The 19039-nt window shown below is 36.8% G+C and overlaps 1 protein-coding gene across 1 annotated transcript in view; it reads right to left on the bottom strand.

The window, feature by feature from the left end:
• Positions 1-19039, bottom strand: part of FBN3 (Fibrillin-3) — a 109239-nt gene that overhangs the window by 46652 nt on the left and 43548 nt on the right. The window contains exons 4-8 of the mRNA XM_051214009.1: positions 18216-18305; positions 13268-13480; positions 11366-11435; positions 7358-7419; positions 5404-5526 (exon numbers count right to left, since the gene is read on the bottom strand). Coding sequence (XP_051070034.1) covers positions 5404-5526; positions 7358-7419; positions 11366-11435; positions 13268-13480; positions 18216-18305 — 558 coding nt within the window. The remainder of the gene's footprint in view (positions 1-5403; positions 5527-7357; positions 7420-11365; positions 11436-13267; positions 13481-18215; positions 18306-19039) is intronic.

Consider the following 19039-nt stretch of genomic DNA (forward strand, 5'->3'; position numbering starts at 1 on the left):
TGTTATGGATAAGACCTCCAGGTCGAAGGCTTCGAGTGTGGGCTCATAAGAAAAGTACGTGGTTTGGTTTGGGCACCCGGGTAGTATCACAGCTCACACACGAATCAAGTGACTTGTGTGTCGTATATGTATTCAGTGCCTCTTTGTATAAATATTTATGTGTTTAAATAAATTAATAAATAAGAAACCATACTCAATCTAGGTTTCGTTCTAGCTTGAACATGTTGGTAAAGTGTATCTACAATTGTAAAAGAACTGACGCTCTCTGATGAATATGAAAACTTGTTAGTCAGTTTTATAGTCAGAGAATTTAACATTTCCCCACTTGGATAACAGTTGGCTTCTTATGGGACTGATAGATTTATATTAAGTGGTCATTGAGTAGTAAAGCTCATCATTGTAAGTCAGTCTTATCAAACAATGCGAATCAGCACCAAATACATGTCAAACGAGTGCCCGTACAGACTAACTTCAATTAATTAATATCTATAAACACTACTAATTAGCCCAAAATAAGGTTAAAAGCTGAATAAATTATTGTTTGTAATTAATTCCATTCCGAATGTTGCTAATCTTATGTGATGATTTAGTTTTTAAAGCCTATTACACTGCCTACCAATCATGTTTACAATATGGATACTGAATGAAATCACTTGATATTGTTGTATATTACACTAAAGTGTCAAAGATAACTAGATGTAGTGAGAAGGAACACTAGAGTTTGTGTTTCTTGTTAGTTAACACGTTAATAATCGATTAGCATTTGATTACTTTACAGTAATCAGTTCAAGTAAATCATATTAGTCTTAAAGAACTTTGGTCAAAGCCCAAAAATCTCCACTGTACTGTCTATCATTGTGGTAAGCAATGATTTATAGTCAGATTATTTGAGGGAGACAAATTCTCTTAGGTATCGGGATGTGGTGTGTGATACTGATGTTGATAAATATAAGTAGCATGTATCAGCAATCGAAAGTGAAATGTCTGATGGCAGAATGTTAAGAAGATCGAAGAAAATTGAACAAGAACAAAAAATGATAGCTATGGAAATAAAGGAACAGTGACGTCTGTGACAATTGATCAACATATTGGATTATCCTGTTGTTGATACTATAACTGAAAATTGTTCAGTTTCGGTTGCGTAGGTTAATTCGATATAGTCATCACAACATAACTTTGCATGAAATTAAATTAAACTAAAATTCATAGGTGTTATTGACTTCTGAGGGAAAATATGGAATACAATGGATAGCTCGGAACCAATTACACGATTTGGACTTTGCAGATGACCAAGCGCTCCAATCTCATACACACGAACAAATGCAGATGAAAACAATTAGTGTAGCAGCAGCGTTCACGTCAGTAGGCCTCAACATACACAAAAGAAAAAGCAAGATCTTCAATTACAACACAAAGAACACCAACACAATCACACTTGATGGCGAAACTCTGGAAGATGTGGAATCCTGCACGTACTCGAGAAGCATCATCGATCAGCAAGGAGGATCAGATGCAAATGTTAACTAATATCAAAGTCACAATCTTCAATATGAACGTCAAAATAGTTCTACTGTAAGGAGCTGAAACTTGAAGAATTACTACAACCATCATCAAGAAGGTGTAAGTATTTATAAATAGTTGTCTACACAAGATACTCAACATCCATTGGCAGAATACCATCAGCAACAGCCTTCTGTGGGAGAGAACGAATGAAACTTCTGCTGAGTTTAGGAAAAGACGATGGATACGGATACGACATACATTACGCAAATCATCAAACTGCATCACGATGCAAACCCTAACTTGGAATCCTGAAGTGAAGTGGAAACGTGCAAGGCCATAGAACACATTACATTGGGAAAGGCAAGCATATATGAAAAAGCTGAATAACAAGTGGAAAGAGCTGGAAATGATTGCCTAGGACAGGATTAGATAGAGAGTGGTAGTGATCGGCCTATATTCCTCCACGAGGAGTAATAGGCATAAGTAACTAAGTAAGTAACTAGGTCATACCTATTACCCAAGAAAATAGCTATCTGGACTCAGTATCTAAGTATATAACATGTTAAACTTTTTAACCCGATAGTACAAGGTTCGAGTCCTTCAGTACACTTTAAATCTGAGATTCAAGTACATCTAATTAATAAATACCAAATAGAATCAAATATCTGTCCTAGATTTCATTACTAACCTCATTCCATCTATTCTATATAACAAAGTCTGTTTTTTACTCTTTTTTAATTTTATTTCTCTCCATTTGTTATTGTTACCTTCCCTTTTTTTATTTTTCTGTCATTCCTTTTAATTTTATCTTGATTATTGTTTGTTTTAATCTGATCGGAAATTGATCTGGATCATATTTTTTTTGTTCTTGTTACATTTCATGATGTTTATAAACATGTTCAAATGAAATAAATGGATGTATATATGGACAGTAACAGTCAGTCAGTCAGTCAGTCAATCAATCAGTCAATTTGGAGTTTCTTAAGATTATGTAATATTTATGCTCACTAGTGACTGAATTCACGAGGTATCTTCTGGAGTTCTAGTGAGAAGTAGTGACCAGTGGAGTTCAACCGGGTCTGTTGTGAGATACTAACTCACTGAAGACAATGGTGGATGTGTCACTTAATTTTGTGGATTAGTTGAAGTTAGACATTCACACCGTTAGATGCCAGACGGCTCAGTGGTTTAGTGGCTAAGTGCTCGCGCGCGAGATCAGTAGGTCCTGGGTTCGGATCTCACAGGGGGCGAGGTCGTGGACGCACACTGCTGAGGAGTACCACAGTAGGACGAAACGGCCGTCCAATGCTTCCAGGTTTTCCACGGTGGTTTAGCTTCAACTGACTCATGATCTTAACCATTGAAATTACTATAATATCCACAAAACCCATCTGATAATATTTATCTGTTGATCATGATAAATGAAATTATTCTACTGAATACATTAGGATACTATCTTGATTTAAGTTATATCTACTAAAGTGTGTAATATTGTGCTTTATTAATAAAAGGTATAGAGCCAATATTTGATATGCCCTTAAATGTCTTGGTACAGACGAGGGACAGGGGGAGTCAGATCTCCCACTTCAAATGCTCTCACATGACCACACGTATACAGTCACTGCCACGGAAGTTCTACTCACTGAATTCTCGCGACATTACTGTTCTTTACGAAATTGAGAGGATGAAAAGTGAATGTTTGGCGCTTTAACAGGGTTGATGGATATATAGAATTCAGATAGGGGAGTTGGAAATCTCTGATTCCAAATCAATGGTACACATGGGCTCGAGAATCCTCAGGAAACGAAAGTCGTGTGTACTGATTGTTGGTCACCGACTATCATGCGATTGCATCTCCTTACGTTGTTCCACCATTTTAGATATGATATGAACTCTCAAAAATACACATATTCAAGTCTTTAATTTACCTTAGTCATCATTTTAGGAATTATTGACTCTTATTCTTTCCATGATTATATTTTTATTTATTTATTTGAACACATAAATATCGATAAAAAGGGGTATCGAATACATATACACTAAACAAGGTACTTGATTTGTGTGTGTGTGTGTTAGGCTGTAATACTGCTTGGGTGCCCAGACCGAAGCAGGTGGTTTTTTTAGGGAAGCAAACCTGGCGCCTTTGGCCATGATTGAGTTGTCTGTGATTCATTATTCTTCATCTATGACTAATTTGGATTTTATTCTCATTACCATTTAGACATTTACATAAACAGAGAGAAACTTTTGACTAGATAAAAAAATAGTGAAGTAAGTATAGTTGAAATATATTATTCATATTGCAGAGACTGAGATTGGTGTTCTGAACTTAACAGGCGGAGTTAGGCAGGAAGAAGGACCGATAAGAACTCTAGACTGCTCGTACGTGTTTTATGCGTCATAGGTCCGGTCGATGAATCACTGTTCTCTAATTGGCGGTATCATTACGTTATACATTGATTGGGGTACATACTCACAAGTTATAACAAAAAAGTGAAACTTTCATTGAAGTAATAACTTGAATGTAGACAAATTTATTGTTTGAAGTTAGACACTAACACCGGCCGTTCAGTGCTTCCAGGTTTTCCATGGTGGTCTAGCTTCGATTGACTCATGATTTCAACTAGTGAGATTTCTAAAATCTCCACAAAACCCTTTCTCAGAATTCACTGGTTATTCAAATACCATGTTATTTCCGCTTAACAACTCAACGGTTAAGCAATGGTCCACTAATTCTAACTTCAAATAATTTAGTCTAGTCAATTCAAGTGAATATCATTTTCCAGTTTATGATAAAAACAAGTTGGATATTTAAAAAAGAATGAAAGACCATTCAGTGGGGAAATCTTTTTCCTGACAATATTACATATATTTGACCATTTGCACGATCAAATAACTGGGCTCGAAGAGAGCACAATTCAATAACTTACGCACTGCAGAGATATTAGTAATTAGTTATTTTACATTAGAATGTTATGTGCAAAAATGAAATATGCAAGCTGTTATTCTACAATGATCCTAATATACTTAATTAATGCTTTCATCTCATATCCTAAAGTTTTAAAGATATCAATTGAATGCTTTACCTTCCCCATGTTTATTACATGAAAAGTTATCTTTTATGGAATTAGTTTCGTCTTGTGTTTTTGGCATTTATTTATTTATTATTTATTTAAACATATAAACAAGGAGCCACCGAATACATATGCGCCATATAAACCATTTGATTTCTGTGGGGGCTAAGATACTGTCCCGGTGCCCAAATAGAAACACATGGTTCTCTTAGGAGGCCACACCCAGAGCCTTCGACCTGAAGGTCTGATTCACAAGGCAATGGAGCAACATCAGGAGATGCAGTCCCATGATAGCTAGTGACCAATAATTGTTTCATACGCCATTCGTTCCTTCAGGATACTAGAGACCATGTATACCATTATTTTGGAATCAGGGTTTTCCAAGTAACTCTCCTAGGTGGATCCTCCATATTTTCCAATCCGGTTAAAACATCGGACATTCGGTTTCCGTCCTTTTAATCTCGTAAACAACAGTAAAGTCGCGAGAATTCAGTGGGTAGAACTTCCCTGATAGTGGTTTAATGCATGGGTTCATGTGAGAGCAGTTCGAGTGAGAGACCTGACTATCCCCACAATCAGCATTTGAGGACTCTTCCTAGAAGCATATCAACCATTACAAAACCTTTTTTTGATATTTGATAAATGACTGAATAGAATGGAAAAGTTTGAATAAATAGTAATTTTGAGAAAGGAAGTTTCTCCAGCTAAATTCTCTGTAATTCATCACCAATTGGCTTTAAAAAATAAAATGGAATATTGTCTGAAGAATGTTCAACAATACTTTTAGAAAACTATGTTATAACATTTTTTTAAAAAGGTAACTTACAGGATTTTCTATCTTGTGAAGTTCTAGTTCCCCACGGACATATACACTTGTAATCACCACTTGGTAGATCTATACATTTTCCTCCATTATGACATCTGTGAGGATCTAACTCACATGGCATTTCTAATTATTGAATTATAAAAACAAAATTCATTAATAAACAGGAAGATATGATTAAAAGATGAAGATTTACTTATTATACTGTGGAAACAGTATTACTCGTGTTAACAAGATGAATAACTCCGCCTGGAGTCCCTCAGGTAGCTACTGCCGGTCCCAAGCCTGGATAAAGGAGGAGGGTTGGGCATGGGGTTAGCGGCCCCATCCCGTAAAAAACTAAATCGCTAAAAAACGCTAACTAGAAAAAAACAAGATGAATACATACCATTCAATAGGATATATAAACTGATGCAGAAATACTATTCAACAATACGCCATAAGTGAAAAACATATATCTTTGAAACGTAGCTTTCAAGATGAATAAATTTTCAGTTATTTAGGTGGAGTTTTGTCCTCTGAGCTGGAAAGTTTGGTCTGGGAGCTTTGATCGTTCTTCTGAACGACATCATCAACACAAACGTCTATCTGAAGTTTGTACTGATGATGTCATTCAGAAGAACGATGAAAGCTCCACGACCAAACCATCCAGCTCAGAGAACAAAACTTCATCAAATCATCCAAGTGTGCTACAAATCTTCACCATTTCAGTTATTTACCCCAGATCCTTATTGTTAACGGAAATAAAAATGGTAGATTGATAATTTAGATAATATTTTATTGAATCATAAGTCTTAGCATATCTTCTCAACTTTGAAAATCAATTCAACTGGAGGCTATGACAGTAACCAAACTCATGTATCAGTCATACATACAAGTGAGTAATGTTTACTGGGAATTTCATTCCAACCACTTGAAATGAAATCCCTGATGAAAGTTATGTACATATATAGAGTTTTCGGTGATTAAATGAACAGAAAAATGTTAGATATTGCACACAAGTTAAACATTGAGAAGTAGATGCACTCCGAATAAACGGACAGTTATGCTACCCAGCTGGAATGTTAGAACAATAATGTTAAATTGAGCCTAAAAGTCAAAATAACATTGCAGTGTTTGCTATTCTGATCTATTGTTGTTCAGAACATAGTCATCGATATTGTAGCATTTATTATTGTGTACGTGCCTATGTGGTTCATTCCAACCTTTGGACAAGTGAGTTGCTATAGTTTTTATTTCATATATTCTGTCGCTCATATAAGTGCCTTTGTTAATTAAGTCCTAATATGAAGAGGATGGGAAATAGAAAGATCGATAATAAGAAAAGTGAATTAGAAACATAAGTGAATGTGAGAATACATCGTCCCAGGATCGTCAATAAGTTGGTAAAGACACTTTATTCATTGAATATTTGTTTTATGTTTTATATATACGGTTGAAAATTAACTGAATGCTTTAAGCAGCTTATTTAGGAAAAAAACACAGAAGCTTAAAAACTTTACTTCACAAATAAATCTGCACAAGAGCGAAACTAGAAACGTCTAAACCATCATTGAGTTCTAGTGATTTGAATTGAATTCATGAGTCAATTAAAGTTAGACCATCATGGAAAACCTGAAAACACTGGAAGGTCATTTCATCCTAGTATGGGACTCTTCAGTTGTGCATATCCATGACCTCAGTACTTCTGAACTCGCTCGAGAACGTTCAACCTCTAAACTAATGAGTTGGTATCGAACGGTGTTAAAGTCTAACTTCAACTAATCCACCGTCCAATATTGTCTTCAGTGAGTTATTATCTCATAACAGACTCAGTTGAATTGCATTGTTCACGACTTCTACTACTACAATCTCCACCAAAATCCCTTTCTGATGATTTAAGTAAATTATGACTGGAAGTTGACGGTTATTGAAATAAAATCATTTGAGAAAGTGATTACTGATAGGATCAACTTACTTAATGTGTAAACACAATCTAATGTTGATTTATCAAAATGTGTATTTTCTGGGCAATTACATCTGAAATGTAAACAAATAAAACAAACATATTTAATTATTTATTTAGTATAGCAAAAATTCTTAACTCTTAAGTTACATAGCACTCATACAATCGATTTTATATTCTGTTTAGAATCATCCGTTTGTTGAATACTATCAGTCACATTCTACTATGATTACTTACTTACTTACGCCTGTTACTCCTCGTGAAGGAGCATAGGCCACTCACCAGCATTCTCCATCCAACCCTGTCCTGGGCAATCCTTTCTAGCTCCGTCCAGTTGTAATTCATCCTTTTCATATCTGCTTCTATAATCCGACGTAATGTGTTCTTTGGCCTTCCTCTTTTTCGCTTCCCTTCAGGGTTCCAAGTTAGGGCTTGCCTCGTGATGCAGTTTGATGATTTGCGTAATGTATGTCCTATCCATTTCCATCGTCTTTTCCTAATTTCTTCTTCAGCTGGAAGTTGGTTTGTTCTCTCCCACAGAAGGCTGTTGCTGATGGTATCCGGCCAATGGATGTTGAGTATCTTGCGTAGGCAGCTATTTATAAATACTTGTACTTTCTTGATGGTGGTTGTTGTAGTTCTCCAAGTTTCAGCTCCATACAATAGAACTGACTTGACGTTCGTATTGAAGATTCTCACTTTGATATTGGTTGAAAGTTGTTTTGAGTCTCATATGCTCTTCAATTGTCGGAATGCGACTCTTGCTTTGCCGATCCTCGCCTTTACGTCTGCATCTGAACCTCCTTGTTCATCGATGATGCTTCCTAGGTATGTGAAGGACTCTACATCTTCCAGAGTTTCGCTATTAAGAGTGGTTGGATTGCTGTTCTCCGCTTTGAATTTGAGGACCTTGGTTTTCCCTTTGTGTATGCTGAGGCCTACTGATGCAGAGACTGCTGCTACACTGGCTGTCTTCATCTGCATCTGTTCGTGTGTACGTGATAGGAGGGCTAGGTCATCTGCGAAGTTCGAATCGTCTAATTGATTCTGAGCTGTCCATTGTATTCCGTGTTTTCCTTCCGATGTCGAGGTCTTCATAATCCAGTCGACCACCAGAAGAAAGAGGAAGGGAGAGAGTGAACAGCCTTGTCTGACTCCGGTCCTTACTTGGAATGCATCTGTCAGCTGTCCTCCATGCACTACTTTGCACTGTAGTCCGTCGTATGAGTTCCGGATAATATTGACAATCTTCTCAGGAACTCCGTAGTGTCGAAGAAGTTTCCATAATGTCCTCCTATCTACACTGTCGAATGCCTTTTCATAATCAATGAAGTTGATGTATAGTGATGAGTTCCACTCAACTGATTGTTCGACGATGATCCGTAGTGTTGCAATTTGGTCTGTGCACGACCGATCCTTACGGAATCCAGCTTATTGATCTCGAAGTTGGGCGTCTACTGCATCCTTCATCCGGTTCAGCAACACTCTGTTGAAGACTTTCCCTGGTATTGACAGTAGTGTGATGCCTCTGTAGTTTTCACACTTGCTCAGATCTCCTTTCTTTGGAATTTTGATGAGGTGTCCTTCTTTCCAGTCCATCGGCACTTGTTCCTCCTCCCAAATCTTTTTGAACAGAAGGTATAGCATGCTTGTGGTTGCTTCGATGTCTGATTTCAGTGCTTCAGCTGGTATGTTGTCTGGTCCTGCTGCTTTCCCGTTCTTGATTTGTCTGACGGCCATTCTAATTTCTTCCGTAGTTGGTGGATTGACATCTATAGGAAGATTTGTGTGTGCTGCTTCGATGTCCGGTGGATTCATTGGAGCCGGCCTATTCAGGAGTTCCTCGAAGTATTCTACCCATCTGTTCCGCTGTTGTTGAATTTCAGTGATTGGCTTGCCTTCTTTGTCTTTGACCGGCCTCTCTGGTTTACTGTATTTCCCTGCTAGTTTCTTCGTTGTATCGTGAAGCTGTTTCATATTTCCTTCTCTAGCAGCTTTTTCTGCCGTCGTTGCTAGTTCTTCCACGTATTTCTTCTTGTCGGCTCTAATGCTTTTCTTCACTTGTTTGTTTGCTTCTATGTACTCAGCTTGTGCTTGGACTTTCTCTGCTCGTGTTCGGCTGTTGTTAATTGCTGTCTTCTTGTTCTTCCTTTCTTTGATCTTGTCCAGTGTTTCTATAGAGATCCATTCCTTATGATGGTGTTTCTTTAGACCCAGAACCTCTTGACACGTTGAAGTTAATGCTTCTTTGATACCCTTCCAGTTGTCCTCCATACTAGTTTCTTCTTCCTTCAGTAGATCTTGTAAGGCTTGGAACCTGTTGTTGAGAGCTATCTTGAATTCATTGAGTTTGTCAGTATCTCGAAGGAAGGCTGTATTGAACCTTTGTAGTGCTGTTTGTCCACTTGTCCAGTTCTTTTTCAGCTTCAGTTTCAAATTGGCTACAACTAGGTGGTGATCTGAAGCTACGTCAGCACCTCTCCTGGTTCTCACATCTTCCATTGTCCTTCGGAATTTTTTGTTGATGCAAATATGATCGATTTGGTTCTCTGTAGTGTGATCCGGTGAGATCCATGTAGCCTTGTGTATACGCTTGTGTGGAAATATTGTGCCTCCTATGACCAATTTGTTGAATGCACATAGATTTGCAAATCTTTCTCCATTTTCGTTTCTCTGTCCCAGTCCATGTCGTCCCATAATATCTTCATATCCAGTGTTGTCTATTCCGACTTTGGCATTTAGATCTCCCATCAGAATAGTTAGGTCCTTTCTTCGGCATTTCTCGATGATTGACTGCAGCCGCTCGTAAAACTGATCTTTAATGTCGTCGTTGCTATCATTGGTGGGTGCATAACATTGGATAATATTCATTAAGATCCCCTCCTTCTTTGTTTTGAATGATGCTTTGATGATTCTGGATCCGTGAGACTCCCATCCTACAAGTGCATTTCGTGCTACTTTGGACAGCATAAGAGCGACTCCCTGAGTGTGTGGAGCATTGTCCTCTTCGTGACCGGAGTATAGCAGCATCTTTCCCGTAGCTAGCCTTTTCTGTCCAGCTTGGGTCCAGTGGGTTTCGCTGATTCCCAGTACTGCTAAGTTGTATCTCCTCATTTCCATTGCTATTTGACTGGTCTTCCCGGTTTCCCACATTGTTCGAACGTTCCATGTACCTATAAAAATTTTTGTTCTGGTTGTTAGAGAACTAGAAAACTAGAACTAGGTTCGAATCCCACGAGGCCGAGTCGTGGATGCGCACTTTTGAGGAGTCCCACAATAGAACGAAACAGCCGTTCAGTGCTTCCAGATTTTTAATGGTGGTCTAACATAGATTGACTCGTGAATTCAACTTTGAAAATACCGGACTATTTTCAGTTAATGTAGCAGATTTATTGTTCCGGTGAATTATTTCAATGGGTTTTTTTTTCTACGAGCTAAATGATCTAGTAAAATATCTAATGATTCCGATGGTTTGATTTATTTCTTCTTCCAACTCATCAGTGTTCATATTCAGCTACAAATTGATTTACATATCGAATTAGCATTGAATAACAGAATAGTTGAGAACCTTCTGACCAATGATTATATATGTTCCATTCTGCTTTAGAACATTGCAACAATGAATCAACTATCAACTCATATAAGATCAATATGATGATTTTCAGATCCTTAGGCTGAGTATGATAGTGAGTTTATGTATCCTTTAAGCATTTTAGTAGGCTAGGAAGAAACTTTCTCATTGTAGTCATAACCTATAGTTTACCGCAGTGATTTCCCAATTCTTCGGTATTTCATTTTCTTTTACTTCCAGTTGTCTCATTGTTTACCATACCTTTTGAATGGAACTTAAAAGTTCATCTTGTTATGTTATGCAATCAATATATTTATCTAGATTTCATGACTCTGAGTATCAATATAAGGACGAAGCAATTGTATTGACTTCTAGTTACTAGCTAATTATAAATTGAAATCAAGTCATGATTATAATTAACTTACAATTAGTTTTCAACTAATTCTTACTTGTATGATCCTTCTTCATTGATACATTGACCTCGTTGACAAACTCCATCCACTTCACATTCATTAATATCTTAATATAAATGAAAACATCAAACAATTATCATTAAGCATAATAAGAACATCAATATGCATGCTGAATTCCAGCAGCCAGTCGAATTCATCCTATGTATATTTGTTTAGTAACTCCACCTGGAGCCCATCTGGGGCTACTGCCGATCCCAAGCCCAGATAAAGAATGAGGGTTGGGCATCGGGTTAGCGACACCATCTCGTATAGAACTAACGCGCTAAAAAGCTCTAATCAGAAAAAAATAATTCAAACCATTTAAACTCTACACTGGGAGTTAGAAGGTTTTCAATTAGAAGAGTTATGACGTCTCATGATGAAAGCTGAGTTCCTTCGGAAGTCACGAGTCTAATGACCCTTCTGACAACCAGAGCAACTATTAATTTAGGTACATGGGATGTTCATACAGTGTGGGAAACTGGGAGGGTCATCCAAATTGCTGCAGAAGTGAAAAGACAAAACCTGGAGGTGCCTGGAATCAGTGAAACACAATGGACACAGGTTGGATAACAAAGACTAGATTCAGGGAAGTTGCTGTTATACTCTGGCCATAAAGAAGAAAATGATCCAAATACACAAGAAGTTGCATTGATGCTATATTTGTCTAGCATATGATCAATTACATTTGTCGCCAAATTTTCATACGTAACTAAAATTGTTTGAGTGTACTACTCAAGACGAAAATGACAAAGGAATGGGATTCAGTTAGCCGCTGATGAGATTGGAAGATGAATGTTTTACACTATGAATGAGATGAAGTTCGATATGTAAATTATTGAATATTGGCTGAGTAGATTAAAGATTAACCTCTTTTCACGAGATTGAAGGTTTCGAGTTTGATCTGTGGTGGTGTGATCTTGTATGTACAGTGAAAAATCTCACGCTTGGACGAATACTCTCCTAAGTGTTTTATGGTTTTCAATAGTCATCAAACTAAGATCAGTTGACGATGTAAATAATACAAAGAAAATTAGTGAATAACAGCCGCAGTATAATCACTACTTAGATCTCATCAGTGAGTTGGCTAAGGCAAACAATATTTCTCTTTTTATAAAACGTGCTATGAATGGATCAGAAGTGCTTGACAGCAAAATATTACCATAACAATAGAATATTTTTATTTTATTCACCAGATTTTTTGAAGAGATTTACTGAGCCGTACAAACATGAAAGCATTGAACGGTTGTTTCGACCTAGTATGGGACTCCTTAGCAGTAAGGACCCACGATCCCGTAGGCCAGCAGGATTCCAACCCAGTATCTTTGGACTCGCATGTGAATGCTTAACCTATAGACGACTGGGCCGGAATCCGACGGTGTAGATGTCTAACTTCAATCAATCCACGATTGTACATGCGCACTGTTGAGGAGTTCCATACTAGGACAAAACGGCTGTACAGTTCTTCCAGGTTTTCCATGGTGATCTAGCTTAGATCGCCTCATGAATTCAACTATTAAAATACTACCATCTCCACAAAATATCCTCTTTCTGATAACAATCTGTTATGTTGATAGTATTCATTAAATCAAAAACTACACCATTCATAAGCTTGATATCTATCTGTCCAGATAAAAATGTCATAAGTTAACCAACCAGACTATATTTACTTTAGTAATCCGGTGATGATAACTCCGCCTGAAGTCCCTCTAGGGGCTACTACCGGTCCCAAGCCCGGATAAAGGAGGATAGTCGGGCATGGGGTTAGCGACCCCATCCCGTAGAAAACTAACTCGCTAAAAAAACGCTGACCAAACAAAACGAATCCGGTGATGGTAATCTATAAACATTCAAAAAAGGACTATTACCCTATTCAGCATTAAATATCAAACTTCTCACCTTTACATACTCCATCAATTTGTTCATATCCTTTTCCACAATGTGTACTTTGACAAATTTGACATGGTTCACCCCATGCAATTCCTAATGCATTACAACATACTTCATGAGTTAATGGAATAGCTTCATAGTCATATTGAGATATTCTATATTGCATTGGATTAACACATAATCCACGTTTCAGTGATATGTAACAAGCACCTGTTAGTTTAACTGTAAATATGAGCAAAAAAAAAATGTAGAGAATAAATATCAGTAGGGGTTTTGTGGAGATTGTAGTAATTCCAGCAGTTGAGATAGTAACAGTGAGGTAGTAACTCATTGACGACAATGGTGGATTAGTTAGAGTTAGACATTAACACCGTTGGATGCCAGACGGCTCAGTGGTCTAGAGGTTAAGCGTCCACACGTAAGACTGATAGGTCCTGAGTTCAGATCTCGTGAGATTATGATCGTGGATGCACACTGTTGAAGAGTCCAACAATAAGACGAAAAAGCCGTCCAATGCTTCCAGGTTTTCCATGGTGGTCTAGCCTCAATTGACTCGTGATCTTAACTGTTGGTAGAGAATAAAGTCTAATCTATAAAAACTAAACATTTCAGTAGTATAACTCTCTTTATTCTTCTTACAACAGATGAAATATCAAGTCTATATCACAATTTATTTCAAATTATATGAAGGTATAAACTTAGATCACTAGTTCCTAACTGACTATTCCAATAGAAGTTTGTTCACTGTGAAATATTAAATTACGAGTAACTTCCGAGAACTATTAATGGACTAATATTACATGTATATTCTTATTGTATAACGATTCAGTAGCTACATTGTATATATCTATATTCCTCTTATTGTAAGCTTCCATTTGACCTATAAATTATTGTTATTCAGTTTATTGATTACATTCTCCCACAGTCACAGCCACTTTTGGGCTAGATCTTGTACAAATGTTATTTTCCGTTTTATGATTTGATTTGATCTGTTTATTTAGTATATAAACCAAGTATATATGAAATAAATTATTCGCATAGTGGAAGCTGATATTGGTGTTTTGGACTCAACTGGAAGGGTGTTAGAGGGACAAAAGACCAACAAGGACGCTAGATTGCTTATACCAGTCGAACACCATTATTTTTGCACAGTAATAAGATTGTATAGGTCGCATTTCGATTGGAGAATATATTGCGTAACAATTAGTCACGCTTAAAGTCACAAAAGGCACCAAAGGATATTTATTAGGAAATAGAGGTATTTATCCTTTAATCTTATATTTTTTTTCATTGGTATACACTGATAACACTTTGTCAACTAATCATTCGTACAATCAAATTGATGCTAGAATTACAGTTGAATACTTAGGAAGGAATGTGGTACTGAAAGATTCAAGAAAGTTGGTTCGTTTTAGACTTTAAACAACTCTGTATTTCGGTAAGAACCAGTTAAAACTCTCATATTACTGAAGTGCGAATCGTTTCATTTAGAAAGTTATACACGAGTTCAAACTCGTTTTTATAATTAATATAATGGCTGAATTTACACTTAAGTTCTAGTGTTGAATGTTAATGAAACTAACTCTAGCTATCTAACAGAAATCACATAAGAGATAGTGTAGTAAAGGAGAAAGCAGGTGAGTACAACCGAGCTATACTTATCAAAACATTCCAGAGTTAGTTGATAAGACAGAAAAACCATACTATAATACCTAGTTTGCAAACTGTTCAATAATTGTCTCGAACTTCATTGTTCTTGCATTTCTATACTATATGCTTTCTATTCCCGTTCTTCCTTTCTTGAACTTCCCAATCTTCTGCTGCCAGACATTACATTCCTGACTCGCGTTATTTACTACTTATGTCAATATAAGTAGCACTCACCACAATAGTACTTTCATTATTGGAACTATATAATAACATATATGTATTCAGATTATTTTGATAGATACCTAAGAGGCAACTAATATCTACTTTATATAGTCTATTATTTTTTATTGTCCTCACTTGGAATCCTCAAGGCTAAGGGAGAAGAGGAAGACCAAAGAATATATTACGTCGAGAAATTGAGACAGATATGAGAAGAATGAAGAACAATTGAATAGATCTAAAAAGCAAGGCCCAGGACAGAGTGTGTTGGAAAATGTTGGTCGGCGGCCTATTCTCCATTGGGAGGAATAGGCATAAGTAAGTAAGTAATTAATTAATTATTAATGACCGTATTCTTTCGATCGATACGTAATTTGACCACCAATCTAAGTAACTCAACTTGTCATGCGCTATAAAAAGACGTTTGGTGATTGGAGACAACTGACAGCAAACTATAAACCAAGGTTTCATGCTTACGTTTATTCAATAAACAGAGACATTAATTTTGAGAATAGGTTTGTATGGAACCGTAAACCACACATAAACTTGCACATGATTAGAGTGGTTATATCTATCTATCTATCTATCTATCTATCTATCTATCTATCTATCTATCTATCTATCTATCTATCTATCTATCTATCTATCTATCTATCTATCTATCTATCTATCTATCTATCTATCTATCTATCTATCTATCTATCTATCTATCTATCTATCTATCTATCTATCTATCCATCTATCTATCTATCTATCTATCTATCTATCTATCTATCTATCTATCTATCTATCTATATATATATATATATATATATATATATATATATATACTTTTGAAGACTATTACTATTATTTAGATCCTTAATAGTTCATCTATATTATAGAATATGTATGCTTACAACTAAGAATGTGTGACTTAATACATGTATCCACTTATATATTTACTCCATATACTCAAAAACTGATTAATTAAATTAACAATATAGTACTTAATTGAAAATGATTTATCGACTGAATCATGAAGACGTCAGCACCTGAAGGGAAGCATGGGATACAGTGGACAGCTAGGATCCAGCTCGATGATCTAGACTTCGCAGATGAACTGGCACTCCTATCGCAGACGCAACAACAAATGCAGGAGAAGACTACCAGTGTAACAGCTGTCTCAACAGCAGTACGTCTCAGTATACACAAAGGGAAAAGTAAGATTCTCCAATACAACACAGCATGCACCAATCCAATCACAATTGACGGGGAAGATTTGGAAGAATTAAAAACCTTTACATATTTGGGCATCATCACTGATGAACACGGTGGATCAGATGCAGATGTGAAGGCACGGATCGGCAAAGCGAGAGCAGTATATTTACAACTGAGGAACATCTGGAACTCAAAACAACTGTCAGAATTTTCAATAGAAATGTCAAAACAGTTCTACTGTATGAGACGGAAACTTGAAAAACTACCAAAACCATCATCCAGAAGGTACAAGGGTTTATTAAATAAAATAAATACGGATATAGGAATAAATTCAGATGCAGACGTAAAGGCGAGGATTGGCAAAGCAAGGGTCGCATTCCGACAATTGAAGAACATATGGAACTCAAGACAACTTTCAACCAATATCAAAGTAAGAATCTTCAATACGAACGTCAAGGCAGTTCTACTGTATGGAGCTGAAACTTGGAGAACTACAACAACCACAATCAAGAAAGTACAAGTATTTATAAATAGCTGTCTACGCAAGATACTCAACATCCATTGGCCGGATACCATCAGCAATAGCCTTCTGTGGGAGAGAACAAACCAACTTCCAGCTGAAGAAGAAATTAGGAAAAGACGATGGAAATGGATAGGACATACATTACGCAAATCGTCAAACTGCATCACGAGGCAAGCTCTAACTTGGAATCCTGAAGGGAAGCGGAAAAGAGGAAGGCCAAAGAACACATTACGTCGGATAATAGAAGCAGATATGAAAAGGATGAATTACAACTGGAAGGAGTTGGAAAGGATTGCCCAGGACAGGGTTGGATGGAGAATGCTGGTGAGCGACCTATGCTCCTTCACGAGGAGTAACAGGTGTAAGTAAGTAAGTAAGTAAGTAATAGGAATAAATTGATGTGAGATAATCAATCAACAGAAGAATGATGATCGGAGACTGACTTCTAAAAACCAAACTCAAGGAAAATAATGCGAAAAATACAAAGATTTCTTCTAGAAAGATTATGATTTGTGTACGAACCAATCAAATTTAAAATAACGAATTCTGGAATTTGCGTGAAATTTATTCGTCCATATGGATAAATGAGCTAGAGGCGGCGAGATCAAAACCTGGCACAAATCTATAAAGTCACTGAAACGTGGACTGAGTTATATTTTTAGGTAGGTGTAGACTACCTGATTGGGAAACTATAGCAACCGATGGTTAGAGACCTTGAGTGAGATGACTCAAAATCGTTTGCAATGGTGCGAGTGAATCCATTCTTTGTGTTTGAATCAACAATTCTATCTCTGTGTTAATATGGTTTGGCAACTCGAACTGATGTATGTACGTACGGAGTTCTAGGTTGCTACTGACTGACTGGGATGGATTAATAATATTTTGGCATTGTAAATGATACTAGTTTATGTTAAAAATCCTAACTCTAATTTGTAAACCGAAGTTATAACTGAAACTCCTTATCATGATTCCTTATTTCGACCCAAACAGCTGGGTGAATTACCTCAAAGCCAAACCACCATGGAAAACCTGGGAGCACTAGATGACCCTTTCTTCCTACTGTGGGACTCCTTAGCAGTGTTCACGCAAGCGCTTAACCTAGCTTCAATTAACTCATCATATCAACTATTAAAATTACTATAATATTCATAAAACCCCTTTACATATTTGTTTAATCTTACGCTTTGAGTGTCTTTTTTTCGTCACAAATAACTAATCACGGTTTGAGTATACTATTCAACATGTGTCATATTGATTATAACCCGATAATCCATTTCACCATCATGGAAGATAATTGAAAAGAAGATAAACATTAGTTAAATAATCTTCATGAATATAATGAGCCCATTGAAAAAGATCACATACTTTCACATTTTAACCCACTATATCCTGTTCGACAAATACATGCTCCATTTTCACATGTTCCACGTTCATTACAATTATCCGGACATTGATCTTTCAATGATAAATGAAAAATAATGATACATCATTAGTTATATTGAACTTACAATGATTTGAATGATCTGCAATTTGTCAGAAGGGGCTTTGTGGAGATTTTAGAAATTTCACTGGTTGAAATCATGAGTCAATTGAAGCTAGACCAACATGAAAAACCTGGGAGCACTGGACGGCCGTTTCGTCCTACTGTGAGACTCCTCAGAAGTGCGCATCCACGATCCCGCTCCCCGCGAGATTCGAACCCAGGACCTATCAGTCTCACGCCTGGCACTTGACCAACTAGACCACTGAGCCGTCTGCCATCCGACGGTGTTAATGTCTAACTTCAAACAATCCACGAAGTTGCACCACGGTATACCATTGTCTACAGGGAGTTGATATCTCACAACAAACCTCGTTGAACTCCACTGGTAACGGTTTCTCACTAGAACTCCAGGAGTATCTTTTGAAGTCATTCAGTGCTTCCAGGTTCTCCATGGTGGTCTAGCTTCAATTGACTCATGATTCCAACCAGTGAAAGATCTGCAATTTGATCATCTTTTGTCAGTTAATGTCTATTCTGGATTGATTGTTTCGATATATCGAATGTGGCAAGTAACTAATGAGTCTTAAATAGGACAAGCCATCCGTTCTGACCTCCACTACTAGCTACATTTGAACTATTCAATAATTATTTCAATGGTTAAGATCATGAGTCAATTGAATCTAGACCACTATAGAAAACCTGTGAG

Source organism: Schistosoma haematobium, chromosome 3, assembly GCF_000699445.3.
Source record: "Schistosoma haematobium chromosome 3, whole genome shotgun sequence".
Lineage (NCBI taxonomy): Eukaryota > Metazoa > Platyhelminthes > Trematoda > Strigeidida > Schistosomatidae > Schistosoma > Schistosoma haematobium.